This window comes from Amblyomma maculatum, chromosome 1 (assembly GCF_055883805.1).
Source record: "Amblyomma maculatum isolate TAMU_Amacu chromosome 1, ASM5588380v1, whole genome shotgun sequence".
Classification (NCBI taxonomy): Eukaryota; Metazoa; Arthropoda; class Arachnida; order Ixodida; family Ixodidae; genus Amblyomma; species Amblyomma maculatum.
The window spans coordinates 132,859,700-132,876,543 of NC_139344.1; the positions used below are offsets into that span (position 1 = coordinate 132,859,700).

A 16,844-nucleotide genomic window follows, 5' to 3' on the forward strand; every position below is an offset into this window, starting at 1 on the left:
TATAAGTATATGTGAGGACTCGTGAAGATTTTCTTTCCTATTTAAGAGCAGTTTCGGACAGAAATTTTCCTGGGTGTGGTAAAATTGCCCTATTTCGGCAGTTCATAATTTTTCTTGCCTCACTTGGTCAAAATAGGCAAGCCAGTTCGATTCTGCTGTCTTCGTGACGACTTCCTTTGAACGATTTGTACTCAGACGAAGTGCACGGCGTATTTCAATCTTTGATGCTCCGCTGACTTATATAGGCAATATATGCGCACTGTAACCATCCTGTCGAAGAAATAGAGAAAAATGAGAGGTGATTTAGTGTGCTTAACCCCTTCGCGAAATAGGTGCGCTAGCAACTTTTTTTTTTTTACTTTTATTTCGGGCCCCACATATTCATTAGCATGCAGTCGTAATTTATCATATTACGTGAAAGACAGCCTGACACAGATATAAAGCATCACTTTAACAAAGCCTTAAGAGCATGCCTGCTCCTCTCAGGAATAGTAGCTGACTCGGGACCCAGTGGTCCTGGTAGGTTCAACTGCCATCTCAAAAGTGCTGCCCAAGTTGGCGGCACTTGCTAATTGGGCGATGACATGCGACCTCGTGGAGGGACAGAAAACGCTGACACAGACACAAGCGTCGCACGACCGTCACTGCTGCACGACCCTATAGGCTTCAGACATCACACAAAGGCTAACGGAGGCCGGAAATCTGGCCAAGTTGATCTGCACTGACATTAGACATATTTTAACAGCGCAAACGGCACAGACAAGAGGAGGCAAGAAAACAAAGCCCTGCTTCATCTACACTCGTGTTGGTCTATGTCGTCCGTTCTGTCAAAGCATGCTAATTGTAAAGGCTAAATGGCTGAGTGGAGGCTCTATTCATTTATAGCGCACTAATCACTCTCGGGTGTCAGAGGAGAACACGCCGTAATGGTGGGCCGTAGCTCATGGTGCATTAGTGAAATGGAAGCCAGACCACAATGTATGCGTGCCATATCTATACCGCGGTTATAGTGATAACTACCTCAGATTGAATGACACATACCAACTGAGAGATTTTAACAGGCTGAGCTGCAGAAATGCATTCATGAAATAGGAGGGCGTTGTTTGGATACGACTAAAACTTTTAACTGCATCTCCTGTTGCGGGAACAGCTGCAGCTTTGAAGGTATGACGGGCAAAACCCTATATCCAAGCGATAAACATTAGATAACAAAAACCAGCTGAGCCTTATTATTCACTACGAAAGAAGTCCAACAAACACATATCTCCCATATTACACCACCTCATTCAAGTGTGGTCTATAAAACCCATCCTGCGCGGCCGACTTCCTCAACGGGACAGAGGCAAACAGAGCGTGCCGATAAAGATTTCTAATACTGTTACCTATTCTCTCAGTGAAACTCTCACGCTGCATTGGACCACAATAAAAGTGGTGAGCTATGTGCTTCGATTAGAATATTAACAGACGTAGCGGAAAACATTCCGCTCAAACACATAAAGCGAAATTTTTTGTTTTTATTACACCACACCAGAAATGAAGAAAAATCTCAAACGCCCACGGACACTGCCAAAATAAAGCATGCAAAAAGCGCTAAGAGGGAAAAAAAGAATTTTTTAAAAATGTTACAAGGTGTTCATGTGCAACGGCGACGCATCTTTGCATTAGATGCAGGTTCATCCTTACATTCCCCGGTACGCCGCCGCCACAACCATGCAAAATGAGGACACGTGTGTGCTCTGATGACCACTGCTGATGCTGCTGCTGCGTATTCCTTCCTTCCCGGAATCCTTAGTCATCAATGTCCACGGGCAAAAGGAAGTTAGATGCGAAGGCTGTACTTGGTGTCCTGCCGCTGATATATTTGGGCGCAGGTTCATTCTGACACCTCTGGTTGGCATCTGCCACTAGCCAACCTTCGACACCCTCCAAATGGTTGCCACCCACTCCTATAGGCTCGGCCTAGTCCTGCTGCTGGCAAATACATGTCTTGTCGGTAGTTTGTTGATGATTTTCTCTGCTACGTGGAAATGAATGTAATAAAAGACAAAAACGTTATTGGCAACTACACAAGAGAAACAGTGAAGTAGTACCTAAGTTCTCGGTTCGTTCCGTAGTCCACATTACACACGCACAACAGCACACACATACGCGTACACACGCCTACAGCACGCACACACACACACGCCTACAGCACGCACGCACGCACGCACGCGCACACACACACACACACACACGCCTACAGCACGCACGCACGCACGCACGCACACACACACACACACACACACACACGCACACACGCACACACACACACACACACACACACACACACACACACACACACACACACACACACACACACACACACACACACACACACACATGTATCACCAGGATATACATCCCGCGGTCCGTGACGGTCCGAACAAACAAAGCTGATCGTCCTAGCCATGCGCTCTAATTGTTGGACGCACTTTGTCATTTGCATTTACAAGCAAGCGATAAGGTATTCCGGGTGCGACATTATTCTGGCTGAAAAAAAAAAAAGAACAGGTCTTCTATGAACATTTTGTTTCATGTTTATGTGTTTGGGAGATGAGAGCACCGCGAACAAAAAAGAAGGGTGTTGACGAAACACATGTTTAAGCTAAGGTTCCGAAATAGCTTTTTCTTTAAAAATATCTATCTAAACAACAATACGACAAGCCTATCTAGGTTCACTAACTTTAACGTGGTGGCTAGACCGTTCGAATATATTTCGTCACATGCTGCTTTAACTTCTGTCTGTTCCGGCGTCAGTGGCAGAATGAATTATTCTTTCCTACTGAGTAGAACAATTATTTTTCAGTAAGAAGCTATGGACGGGGCACCCCGCCGTGGTGGTGCAATGTTTAGGGCACTCGACTACTGTGCCCAAGGATGCGGGATCGAATCCCGACCGAGGCGGCCGCTCTTCGATGGAGGCGAAACGCAATGCGCCCCATGTGCTGTGTGAAACCAGTGCAGGTTAAAGAAGCCCAGGCGGCCGAAATTTTTGGAGTCCTCCGTTACAGCGTTTCTCATAGCCTGAGTCATTTTGGGATTTTAAACCCCTAAAACCTAAAACATAAACCTATGACGGGGTCCTCTTTCAGGTATCTACTGTTCATGAGTTCCCGTTTGAAGGACGTTTCATGTAGCTCTCTGCAACGAGAGGCGTCACGATGGATGACACGGATTCAGATCGCTGTCTTGTCAGCTGTCGCTAATGGCAGGGGCCTTTCGTTGACATTACAGACCTCCACTGTTCAACTGAACACGCCGACGGACGAGGTGCACAACAACATTATGACATTTAAGCGCTTTGGATAGAACCAGCGATTTTTTGCTGAACGACAAAGCCGATGAGCAACTGGGGGGGAACGCGAAATTGTGCCGTGACGCAAATATTCAGTTTTCTCGTGCAGTCCTCTTTTTGATGTTCAGCTTTCCGCATCGTGCAAGAAGGAACGTCAAATAAAAGAAATGTTTTACTCAGTACATTTCTTGTTCACTCCATTCGTACCATTTGCTGCTATTAACACATACCACTGAAAAGTTCATACATTTGTATTCCTGATGAGCTAAAACTGTATTTTATTTCATGATCCTTATTATAAAATGGACAGTAAACGCGCAAGCTTGAGGACGCCGTGATCGGAGCCATCGCTTCAAGAGCCCTGTTGCGGTGGCTCGATATTGCGGTGGCTCCGGTGACTGCGGAGCTCGAGCCTGCAGGTTTGATGCCTGGCGCGGTGGAGGCCAAGCACAAGGCCCCCGTATAATGTACAATCTCAGTGGTGCTATGTTAAGAGTCCCAGGCGGACAAAATTGATCCGAAACCCTACATTGCAGCTTCGCCATAGTCCGCGTACTTCGGGACGTCAAGCTCACATACAGTAATACTATTAAACTATCCCATCAACGCACGCCTGAATGCACAGCGCCGACTGTGGAATTTCGTCCTAAGCGCACGCCCCCTTCGACTGGACGTAAACTGTATAGCCCTCGCGAACTACCTAGAACTCTCTTAATGTGCATTGGATGGACCCAGGTGCTAGCGCAAAAGGAAAGAGAAAAAGTGAAACTTTGGCTTTTCAACTACCCTGCCAAAATCAGATTCCGTGCAATAGTAGCAACTACTGCATTAAAATAGCTACATTACCTTAACTATTATAGCCTAATACTGTTATGAATTACTTTCCACTTCAGTAATTTAATAGTATCATGAATTACTTTAGGGTAGTAATTTCTCTCAATATAATTGCTCCTTTGAAAATTGCTTTTACTAAAATGCAGCACTGCTCTTTGCATAGGCAAAGCTACTTAGGATCGGTAGGGTGCCCCCGAAAGCAGGAAAGGCTGATCCAGCGTAAAAGATCGTCAAGAAAAGACAACTGGGTTGAAGTGGACGTCTAAGACATTTTTTTTTTTTTTTTTTTTTAGTTAGGCCACTTACTGCGGGCATAGGTCTGCATAATCACTCATGAGTCGGCTGGCTCACACGGGCTCACTCAGGCTCGAATGGTAACGAATTAGCATGGACTCGCCTTTAGATGATGATCTAAATCGCGAGTGAGTCGGACTCACGTTCAAATTATGTTATGGATCGTGAGTCTGTAATCACGTTCAGATCGTGATCTGAGCCTTGAGTGAGTCCGGACTCAAATCCAACTCATGATCTGAGTTGTGAGTGAGTTTGATTCACGTTTGTATCTTGATCTGAGTCATCTGTGAGGATTCAGATTCAGATTACGGTCTCTATATTCGTGACCATGGTACCCGCCTCTTTTCCTCTCGGCGGCGGTAGGCGGAAATGCTCATGGCGCCAACGTTATCGAGCATGATCTTCCATGGCCGATTTAATCAAATTTCCTGCCTCTATGGCTTTTAAAACTGTGGATACAGCTGCGGGGTTCGTTGCTCGTTTGTTTGGTTTCCGTTGTCTACTACTTGTAGTGTGCATGCTACAAGAAAGAAGAGAGAGGAACTAGAAAATTATTGGCTACATGCCTACCTGGTGTTCAAGTCCTGTAATGTACTTTTGCTTTAAAATGTGGGTAATCAGAATAAAAAAAATCCCCCCTTCGCTCTCAATGCTTGTTGGAACTATACTATGCTGCTGTCGTAGCGCCCGGTGCAAATCGCAGGTGTAAAAAAATATAAATTACGTATGTTACCACTTTGGTTCTCACTTCGGTTTCGGGTCGTGCATACTGATTAGCATGCAGTCATCCCACGCTGCCCGAAAGTGACTTGGCCTACGCGTAGTGTTAAACTGGTGAAAGATTCCGATGGCTTCCGTTAGCGTATCATAAGTACCGGGTAAGTTGGCGGCTCCTGCCAGTTCGGCTGTGACTTGTGATCTGGTTACGCCATACAAACCGTTGACACAGGCTTGTCCCACGAGCACCACTGCTGCACGATCCTGCACGATTCAAACATGGTTTGTGGGGTTTAACGTCCCAAAGCGACTCAGGCTATGAGAGACGCCGTAGTGGAGGACTCTGGAAATTTCGATCATCTGGGGTTCTTTAACGTGCACTGACATCGCACAGCACACGGGCGCCTTGCTTTTTGCTTCCATCGAAAAGCGGCCGCCGAGGCCGGGATTCGATCCCGTGTCCTTGGGCACAGTAGTCGTAACCACTGTACCACAGGGCCGTACTCCCTGCACCACCCCGGCGGGACGATTCAGACATCACACAACGGCTAAATAAATGGCTGAGTGAAAGCTCTAGCGCTCTAGCCCTAGCGCACTAAAAATATAAGTAGGCCGAATGGGCCTCTGAGGCTTTTAATACAAAGGCCATGCTGTTTGCTATGGGGAGTTAGGACAAGCTTTTTTCAGAAGACAGTTTGCATTTGTTTGCCGTTTAGAAGAAAATGTGGTTTACACTGCCTGAGATTAAAGACTAAAAAAAAAATCTAATCCTCTAGCAGGGGAAATAAAAAAAAATCGGAGAGGCTTAAGCTCTGTTTTAGAAGTGGAAAGCGATAGCGCTAAAGGACCTTGTCGTTGCTTTTCATGCGTGTCTTATCAGGTGACTGACTCAGATAACGACTTACTTGGGTCTTTACATTTCTCAAATTATCTTTTTTCTTTTTTCATTCACAACACAACGGAATTTGCTTTCGGTGACATCACTCAGTAATTAGCACAGTGTTAGTTAACATCAGCTTTTGGATGGAGGCGAAAACAAAGCGCCCGTGAACTATGCGATGCCAGAGCACGTTAAGAATACTAGATGGTCGAAATTTTCTGAAACCTCTCCTACGGTCACCCTCATAGCCTTTCCGTTTTGGTACGTTCTGTAAACCCTATAAACCAAACCAGTCACATTTAGACACGCCACTAGGTACCCCCTTCTAATACGCCTGATACAAGACTCTTCGTGTCCTGTGAGTAACGTGCCCGTGTCGCAACCAAGGAACCTGCGTACGATCCCCAACACCCGCCTTCATTTATCCCAACTTAGTTCTCGATGTCCTGTCCTTGTTTGCGTTTTCTACAGGAACCTCATTACCGATCTCGGTTTCGTTTGACCGTTTGCCTGGGAGGTTGTCAGTGCTTCCTAAGTCTTCTCGGATTATTCAGTGACGAACGATGCGTTCACTAACGACGCCTGACTTCCTGCGACACAGAGACGCTATCGTGCATAGTTACATCTGACGACAAATAGGTAATAGTAGCATGATAAGATGCCAATTAGAGATGAAAGCACATAGGATTTTGCATTTAATGAGTGATTACGTCATGAAAGAGGGTGCCGAGAGATTTCGAATAAGTTAATCAGTGGCATCTCAAAGTATCGGTTTACGCTTCTACTCACCCGAACAGATTATTGACTTTGTTATATGAGGTAAAAATGCTGCAGAAGTGACGATATGCAGGAGTTGACATACATTCATACACTCAAGGCTCCATAACCTACTCTTGGTTTCCAACTAAAATGGAATCTGTTTATGAGGCCAGCAGGCGGAGCCATATTCAGCGCACTGGAATATTGGAAAATATGGTACAGGCGTCAGCCCTAATGAGCGTTCGCTTGACGCTGAAAAAAGGTTTCATACCACGAATGCAGCTGTGCGCAATTTATGGTGTGAGCTGCATTTTTTTTTCACACTTTCTGTCGTGTCTGGCGGCCAGTCTTCGGCACATTAAAGGAAGTAAGTCCCCGAGTACAAGTACAATTATTTCTTGTGAAATGCAACTAATTACAGTGATAAATCAATTACCCTGAAAAATATCTGAGCAAATAAAAAAGTAGTCGCTTACTATTATGTTATTAGCCTTCCACTTTAATTAAATTTTTTTTCACGTTTTCTCGTCAGAGGATCAAGAGCTCTCCCGAACACTCGCTCAATACATTCATTGCACGAAAGAGCAGCAATATAGATTTCAACTCCTTGCGTACCAACTCGCACACAAAGCCCTCCAGTAGCAGTGCCGGTTCTATCAGAGTTCTTGCTTTGCTCGCCTCCGTTTCTTGATGTGGAAGCTGCCAAGTTTAATTCAGTGGGACGTAAGCTGCGGCGCCATCTTTCGGTGCAGGGGTACCCTTACAAAACACACACCTGAGATTTCTCGCGGCAGAACCTGCCTTAGGAGGCAGTGGGGTTCCGGTCGTTGCCGCCACATGATAGCAGTGATTCTTTAGCCGATGCGCTGTCGCTCTTTTCACGAGAAAAACTTTCTACTCTTGCCCCGGGGTTTTACACCAAGCTGATATTCCCAAAGACGCATCCTTGGTGACAACGTATGAGGGATCGATTACAGAAAAAAAAATCTCTTTATAACCTTCCCACTTGAACAAATGAATCATATAGTTAATTATTACGAACAGTGAAAACTGATTATAAGCTATCAGTTATGTGCAACTTATCGCGCACAACTCCGCTTGGTGCCAAACACTTGTTAATTACTTTGTATTGTATAGCCAATACTATTTTATATTCAAGGTGGTGTGAAGTGGTGATGCGACAGCCAAACAAGACAGCAAGTTAGGGTTTCCAAAGCACTGTATTGGGCAGACCAGGCCTTTCAAGCAGCGGCCTCTTTATTTTTTCCCTTTTTAGTAACCGAAATCAGTTTAACTGCGCCTATCGTGAGGAACTGAAAAAGAAAAAAGGAAAGTGCTGTGTCGAGAACCATGCAGAACGTTCGCTTCAACATAACAGCTATCGTAGTTGCCAAAAGCAACCTGGGAACGGAGTTTCTTTCTTAACTGTGTAGCAGTCCGCCTATGTCAGCCCTTAATCTGTCTAATATTATAAGGAAAACCCCTGCCATCGCCTTTTGTGGCCGTTTTGGTATTTAAGAGCGCAGTAAGTGCTGTATAACAAACCTTCGTTGCTTAGTTACTTTTGGCAAACACGGTTCACGGTAGCGATCATTCGCGAGTGAGTCACCGAGCTAAGCATTCACGAGTCACCGAGAGGAGTCGCGATCACTAAGCAGGCGTCACTGTATGAATGAATGTAGATTTGAAGCGAAGGAATGTTTTTACACAGCCATTTCTGTACAGGCTTCGACAGCTAGAGAAGAGAGTCTTTACAAAGGTACACAGTTGTGCTAGTTGGCGTAGGGTCATTTGAACAAAATGCGTAAACTATGGGGCAAGAAGGGAGACAATTTGTACTTGGCTGAGTGATATTGGGCAGATGCAAGCCGACACAACGTGGCGTAGCTTAACAAAAACCCATGCAAACGTTTGGTGTTTCGTACACATGGATACGCATTGGCTCGAATATATGTAGAGATGATGAGAAGAAGGACAAGAGTATTTTTTCAGTGGATTAGAAAGAAGCTCCTTTTGATTTAATCGATTCGTCCGTGCCACGTTATAATGCAATGGAGTATGTAATGGACGCTTGCACGACAGCCATTTGATGTGTTGACGCAAAAGTAATGGTGCCACAAATTTGGACCATGCAGTGTACTAATAGTGAGCTTATATTGCTTATATTGCTTGTATTTCTAAGCTCTCGCAGACAGTGCTATAAGAGTGCAGCATGGGGCTGTTTTAACGTTGCCTTCAAAGGGGGCAACAATTGCTATTTTCTGTTGTGTTGGCAACAATTGCTATTGCTACTTTCTATTGGATGAATTGGCAGCAAGGGCTGAAAACGCCTTTTAACAGTGTGCATGGTAGAGTGGAGGGCGTCCAGCGGGCATTTTAGTATTTGTTTGGGGGGGGGGGGGGGGGGGGTCGAAAGGTGTGTCCAGACTTAATAAAATCTACTCATTTTCCTCCAATTTAACGTTTACCGTTTTTGGCTCTTGAGAACAGCTTTAATTATGTCGATATGCCCAGAATTCCTATGTCAGCTAGATGACAAGCCCACTTCATCAAAACTGAAAGTAGAAAAAACTCTGCCCTTAGGAGTCTCGCAAGCTCCGAAGCCGAATGATATTATATGAATGCTGAATGTCGTTTGCAGTTTGAAGATGACCTAATGCCGAAAACCGCTTGATGACAAAACATGTGCTTTATAGTCTCAATCGCTTGGCGATGTTAAACCAAATAACCAACCCAAAATCAAGACAACGGGCTCCTTAGTTGGCTTCAACAGTTAAGAACGTGTCTGCGCCGTAAGCGCTTTTTTCAAGGCCAGGAAGCATGCTGACCAATTCTTAACTTATTTAGTTTCACTAGAGTGCTGCGCACATGCTCAATTTTACCAGCCTGCTTCCGGTGTCATGTGGCACCCGCATTTCGAACGAGGCAGCACTTTTTTTTGTAGGCGAGAAAGATCAGAAGCAGCTGCGCGTGCCATGGGAGGTCCCTATCTGCGCACGCTAACAGCAAGTACACAAAACCATAGCGAAAGCGGAAAGAGCATCTAGCCCTTCACAATTCGCAAATGTCAAGAGAACATAGCACGGGACCAGAAACGATAGAACGGGAGGTCAAGGAGAAAACTTAAGAGAAAAGAAGTATAGTCAAATGCGATAGCGACAGGCTGTAAAGAAGATACTTGGCCCGCAGATATGCGAGGCAAGAGTATTTTTCTTCCCAGCCGGCGTTCAGCGTCTGTAATATCTATATGATGCAACTCCTCCCCCATGGTAACCCTCTCGCTGGCGCCACGACAAGGACGCAGGCGGTCTACGCGTTGCTGCCCTAATGAGGGACGGGACGGAGCCTTATCAGATATCTAGTCTCTCTCCCATTGGCAGAACTGAGCGGAACTCTATGGTTGACAGAAAGAGGGGTAAAGTGTCAACCCTATATAAGCTGGCTGAGCAGGGCACAGGGCACGTTATTTCCAGCAGCGATCAGAACGTCTAGAAGAGTCACCATGAAGGCAGTCATCCTCCTCGCTGCTCTGTGCGCCATCGTCTACGCCGACCACCATGAGGGTCACGAGGGCCACGAGGGCCACGAAGGCCACCATCATGGCGGCCATCATGACCCCCATGGCTCCGTCTGTCGTGAGTCTCACCATCTCCTTACTGTCCACTTTTGATGTGGTGAATTTACTTGCAAACATTAGGAACAAAAATGTCAGCGTCACGATTAAGCGAAATTTTCTCATTGAAAAATAAGCATCCGAAGACAGAGGTATTGAGAGAAGTGGCTGAGAAGTAAATCAAATGCGAGTATCGAATGGTTTGGTTTTCTGCTCTGGGCAATAGTAAAGGAAGTGGTGGAAGAAATTTGCGAGCGAGAGCGCTAGTGACGAAGTAAAACGAGGCGCAGTTGCGGAGAATGGACTTTTCTCAAAAGTTGTAGGCTTCAGCCCCGATACATAGTGCAGGAGAGCCTTCGCCGTCTTGGGCTCCGAAAACGAATGGAGTTGATGCTTTCGCCTCTTAGAGCAGCCGACAGAAGAACGGGGAAAGACGACAGTTTTTTTTTTTTTTTTTTAATCTTGCGCATGGACTATAGAGCGTAAACCGGTGTATGTATTTACTATGACTGCCGTCCCTAAAAGACAAGAGGTTATAAGATTACCGCACACTTGCTGGTCGCACAAGAGGTGAACACCACGAACACCCAGAATTCGTAGTGTCCATCTCGTACTTTTTTCCCTGTCTTTCGGCTCTGATGCTATATCACAGCGTTCCGCGCAGCCAACTAGGCCAACCGTCTCCTTTAATGTGCAGCAGTTGGGTCCAAGAAATGATTTGCCGCTAAAAACTCACTTGTGCATTGGGTTGCACGCTCATGGAATCGGCGATCCATATTCCTGCATGGTTGAAGTCTTAGGTACTGATATATTTCTGATTACTGATTAAGAAATCTAGTTGAATGATTTCGTTTCCCGCGAATAAAAAGCTATATAATGGCGTAATAATGGAACGTTGAATTGCGAGTGACGTTTGCAGAACCTTTGCTCCCTGCCCACTGCCTCCTTTCGTCTTGAAGTTCCTCAAGTCCGCCTGCTCTTTCTTCTCGCGTTTAACGAATTGTTAGTAACGTTTCATATCGTAAGAAAAGCCCCACAGCCGCAGAGTTCATCCAGGAAGAAGTTGTAATTTTTTTTGCATTCTTCTAAAACCCGTTCCGATCCTCAACTTATAAAACGTGAACCTTTTGCTGCTCTGTATTATTTTTACTTCCTATAGGGTTGCCTTCGTTCACAATCCCACTCCCGAATTTGCGAAAAAAAAAAAAAAGATGTCCTTGAATGGAGTTTTCTAAAAGTTAACGCATTCGCTTTTGGTTTTAAGAGAAATTTTCGAGAAGCCACTTTGGAAATAAAAATAATTTACGCCTCAAACATCCTTTTTTTTTTATTCAGGAGGACTCATCATGGTTAAAGAGCTAATGATATAATAATTTGAAGCCTGTCACAAAATAGCTACGATCGGTGATTTCTAGCTGAATTGGGGACAAAGCGTCGTAAGTCTTACTGTTGCCAATAGAATTCAGCCAACACAAGGCTTCTTTCTCTTTTTCAGGGCTCGAAGACGACGTGCTAAGGCAAGTGGTGACCTGCGTCGAAGGCAAAGTTGATGAGCAGGTACGTTTTCGTAATGAGAGCTCAGTAAATGACTCATAACGATGGTATCGTGAAAGCGGCGAAGGGGAAACTAGGCAGATAGAAAAACCAGACGTACGCACTAAAGGACAAGGCGGGCAATGTCGTTAGTAATATGAAAAATGTAGTCAAAGTAGCCGAGACGTTCTAGAACAAAAATGAGATTGGCAATAATGACGAGCAGTTAGACTTCCAGCCAGTAACGAAAAACGAGGTTAAGAAAGCTTTAGAGGCAATAAAAGGGAGGAAACAGCCGGGGAGGTAAAGGTAACTACAGATTTGTTGAAGGACGTGGGGATAGAGTGCCAGAAAAACTGCCACGCCGTATATACGCAATACCTCATGACATGGAGGTACCGGAACGCTAATATTATGTTGACCCATAAGAAAGGAGAAGTGGAAGCTTGAATTACAGACCAATCGGCTTACTATCAAATACGTACAAGCTATTTAATAACGTAATCGCTAATGTAATCAGGGAAACCTTAAATTTCAATCAACCAAAGGACCAAGCAGGCCTTGGCACTACACTATCATATTCATACTATCAACCAGGTGATAAAAAATGCTCGGTATATAATCAGCCTTATACATAGCACTCATTCAAGTATTCAGAGTCGAGTCATATGTGAAAGTACTGGAAGATATCTGTATCTGTAGTGGCTGCACAGAAACCATAGTTCTCCATACCGAAAGTAGTAAAATTCCCACAAGGAATGCTGATAGACAAGAAGACGCAATCTTCCCAGTACTATGTACCACTTGCTTAGAGGAAGTGTTCAGAGGCTTGGAATGTGAACACTACGGGATAAGGGTTGACGGAGAATACCTCAGTAATCTGCGATTCACTGATGGCATTGCCTTGCTAAGTAACTCAGGGGACGAGTAGCAAAAGAATGATTAATGACCTAATCAAAAAATCAGATGGTAGGTGTAAAAATTAATATGCAGAAGAATAAGGTAATGTTCAACAGCCTCGGGAAGCAACAGCAGTTTACATTATGTATAGCGAAGCACTGGAAGCGGTAGGCGAATATGTCTACTTAGAACAGATAGATCGGGGCCACGAAAGTTTAAATAACTAGGAGAATAAGGTTGACATGGAGCGTATTTGGCACATACTCGCAGGTCATGACCAGTAGCTTACTCCCTCAAGAACAAAAGTATATAATAGTTGCATCTTACTGCTACTAACCTATGGTGAAGAAACGTGGAGGCAAACGAAAAGGGTTCTACTTAAATGGCGGACAACACAGAGAGTTATGGAACGGAAAATGGTAGGTGTGTAACGTGAAGAGATAGGAAGCGTGCAGAGTCGGTCAGAGAAGTAGCTCGAGTTAACGACATTCAAGTTAGAATCGAGAAAAAAGATGGGTGTGCAGTGTGAAGAGCGCATAATTGAGGGTCGCTAAGTAAAGCGTAGCAGGGGGCAGCAGATTAGGTGGGTGGATGAGGCTAAGGAATTTGCACGAGTCAACTAGATTCAGCTAGCACAGGACCAGGTTAATTGGAGGAGCATAGGAAAGGCCGTCGTTGTGCAGTAGATATAGTCCGGCTGATGATGATGACAATAAATGACGGGCACTTGCACTGCAGTTAATTGCAGCTCTTATAGCATATAGTTACGAGGATAAATTTATGGTCACTCATCTAAAATAAAAAGTTTATATTCAGTTTCTAACAGAATACTCTCCAGTGTAGAACTTCAGTTGTTGTTTTTTTTTGTCAACGCAGAACCTTAATGTGCGATTTTTTTAACAGTTGCAGCATTACATCACTTATCAAACCAGTATGTACAATGCGATTTGCTACTTGTCGCTGATTGCTTATTTTATACCCCTCTATTGCGTTTGGTACACAGGTGTTGGCCAAGCTAAACGGCATGCGCCAACAGCTTGAATGCGACTCCGTCTTCTGTGGCATCAAGAAGTTCTGCCAGAGGGACGGCACCCTGGTAAGTTATTTTTTTTCTTTTTACAGACTGCTACATGAACACAACTATTTTGTTCCGAACAAAGATGCGAAGTTGGGCCAGATGAGGGAGGCACGTAACAGGAGCACATTCTGGGGCTGGCACAAGCACTAATAAAAAAAAAACACAAAGTTCTGTCTACTGCACTTTTTGATGCACACCAGAATAACCTTCACGACAGTAAGACTTCCGCGCATTCTTCTTTCGTGCCCCACACTGCGTAAGATTGGAATCGTTAACGGCATATGCACGTACAAAGTACGACGTTCGGTACCTAATGAATAAAGCAAGGCGGAATGGCAGGCCAGTTGGTATGACTTGTTGAGGTATATTTCTGCCAGCCAAAGAAGACGCATATACGAGAAAGATAGGAAGTAATCGTTCCAAGGTGTGCATCCAGCCGTTGTTATTTTTGTGTGTGTGTTATTATTTCTGTAAGCGTCTTTATCTCCTGGCAAAAATATATCAACATGCCATGCCAAAATCCCCACGATCCAGCCTTGCTTCAAAACTTTTATTTTGTTGTGGGCTCTTTCCCTCGTGTGAACCTCAAAGTAATCGGGCCAACGTGTGGGTGCAACCCTTCTCCTGCGTGGTCCTTCCTTTTGTATGCGTCTGTTTCGGCTGGAAAAAATCTTCACAAATATAGAATCGTAACGTAAAGCTCTTGTTCGATTGTCTCTTCAAAACCCACTAAAGGCTCCGTCAGAATTTTTCCATTTAAAAGTTCGCATCATTAACACCTCGCGTGTCGGGATAGCAGCGTCATACCAACAATATGGGACGGAAGATAATGTACTCAGGAAGAGGCCTGAAGAGGTGATTCAGACTGCGCTTTGTTCTTCTTGAAGAGTTAAGTACAGATATTAATGTCCCTTTCCCCTCTGTCTTGCAGGAAAACAACCGGACCGACGTCTTCACGGTGAGTTATTGGAGCATTACAAACCATTTGTTACGAGTATTAGAACATTTGAATACCTTGAGAAACTCATATTGCCTATAATTCATTTTACCTCGAAGGGACCAGACTGTTTCCTTAGAACATCGCAGATGAAATCTCTGACTTATGTCTCTTAACCGCTTATTACATCAGGCATGAGGGTAAAGTAGATATCATTTATGTGGACTAGACTCACCTTAGCCTCTGCAGAATTTGAGATGCCACATATAGAAATTTGATTTACAGAGCAGCGAAAAGAGTGAGATGATCTTGAGAGCTTGCCCCGCTGTGGGTTTTGCGTAACCCGGCGAACCGAACGCGGCAGCCTTGCGTTTGACATAGTACAGGCCTTGCGTTTGGCATAGCACGTACGAAACCATGATTGCATCATCAGATGACGAACAAGAAATTTTCATAGAGCAGCAGTCGCGTTGCAAAACACAGCGCAACCTTGCCAAAACGCGGCGCTGTGAATATCGTGTAAATAAGTACTTCAGACTTGTTCGGAAAATGCCGTTGTGTTTGTAGCGCTTCGTCAATTTTTTTGTGTCTGTGCACGTTTAAGCAGTATTTCACAGATCAAGGCGCTCCTATATTTACAATACTTCGCATTGAAAAACTGCGTGTTGCAGCTGGGTGATATGCGGCTTGACTTTTTTTTTTTGTTGTTGTTGCTGTCGCCCTCATAAAAATGGAGCATAGTCATAAGAGGGATTGACCATGACCAGGTGGTGATTGCAGTTCCTTAATTGCTATTGTGTTGGTAATAGGTTCATCCTCTTCCTGCATAGAGCAGTGCCTGGTGACATTGTCAGATCTTGCGTTAATAAACAAGAAAATAAAGGTAGAAACATCGCCTGCCGAAAAAAAAGCGAGTGATATTCTGACCGCGTGTGTGGTCCCGGTTGATAATTATCGGAAAATCTAGAACATGTATGCGGCATTGCTTACGACCAACTTTGAGGCAGATATATAATGCCTGGGTTTCCGACGTAAGAGTGACTACCTGACTGATTGCTTGCCTCCCTGCATTTTTCTTTTAGACGGAACAGAACCAGCAGCTTCGTCAGGCATTCCACGACTGCCGGCCGACGCATACCCACAGCGAAGAATCAGCTCACCCTGCCGCTGAAGCTGCTGCCCCTGAAGCCTAAGAATTCTACATAACGAAGAAACGCTAGTCCTTGGTGATGAGCTCAATAAATGGACATTTAAACGTTATTTTCGGAACTCATGATCATTGTTTTGTGCAGTCACAATGGCTTATTTCCATGTGGCGCATTTGCAAGAGTTATTGCGTAGTACACGCGATTTAACGTCCTTAAGAGCGAAGTCAAAAGAAAATTGGTAACACAATGTCAAGGAAAACCCAGCGAAAGTTGAGGGGAAACTTCAAGCCGGAAAGCAACGTTCCGGTGAGAGGACGCGACCCATAAGAACACAAGGCCTCTTGTCGAAACGTTGGCTTCGCCTCAGTCCTCAGTCCAGAAGCCAACGTTTCGACAACCCCTAGACGTTGTTCGGTTTTCTTCCACTCAATGTCCTAGAGCGACATATTAGTTATGAGGGGCGTCGTAATGGGCTCCACATGAAGAATTGAGGACACTTGGGGTTCTTACCGTGCACAGACATCCTGCCTCAAACGGGCGTCTTGTGTTTTGCCTCCATGGAAACGCGGGCTCAACAGCTGAGCGCTTCATTTAGCTATACCCCCTCGCCCCCCCCCCCCCCCCTCCTCGCACCCAGTCTTCCCAGCATGCGTAGCCCGTCCATGTTGAAAGGCTGTTTCAAAAACGTGTTCGCCACCACGTCCTCGTTCAAACTCAGAGGCTTGAAACGATCCTTGCCGTACGGTTGCGCCACGTCTAACGCGCAAACTAGGGATACGGCCTGCTTGAAAACTGGTAGTGTCCCGGCAGGATTCTC

The 16,844-nt window shown here is 44.9% G+C and overlaps 1 protein-coding gene across 1 annotated transcript; it reads left to right on the forward strand.

Annotated features, from left to right (window-relative positions):
* The first annotated feature begins 10,264 nt into the window (after positions 1-10,264).
* LOC146203956 (uncharacterized) lies at positions 10,265-16,139 on the forward strand. The gene is made up of 5 exons (XM_084589011.1): positions 10,265-10,453; positions 11,927-11,988; positions 13,868-13,960; positions 14,874-14,900; positions 15,962-16,139. Exons 1-5 carry the CDS (start codon positions 10,321-10,323, stop codon positions 16,070-16,072), a joined length of 426 nt encoding a protein of 141 aa, XP_084445137.1. The 5' UTR covers positions 10,265-10,320; the 3' UTR covers positions 16,073-16,139.
* Positions 16,140-16,844: the final 705 nt, after the last annotated feature.

Bases quoted from the DNA above. Each gene is read 5' to 3' on its own strand.
- LOC146203956 (XM_084589011.1), top strand. From the start codon at position 10,321: ATGAAGGCAGTCATCCTCCTCGCTGCTCTGTGCGCCATCGTCTACGCC. The intron at 11,989-13,867 runs GTACGTTTTCGT...TTTGGTACACAG, and splicing joins AAGGCAAAGTTGATGAGCAG to GTGTTGGCCAAGCTAAACGG. The intron at 14,901-15,961 runs GTGAGTTATTGG...TTTTTCTTTTAG, and splicing joins ACCGGACCGACGTCTTCACG to ACGGAACAGAACCAGCAGCT.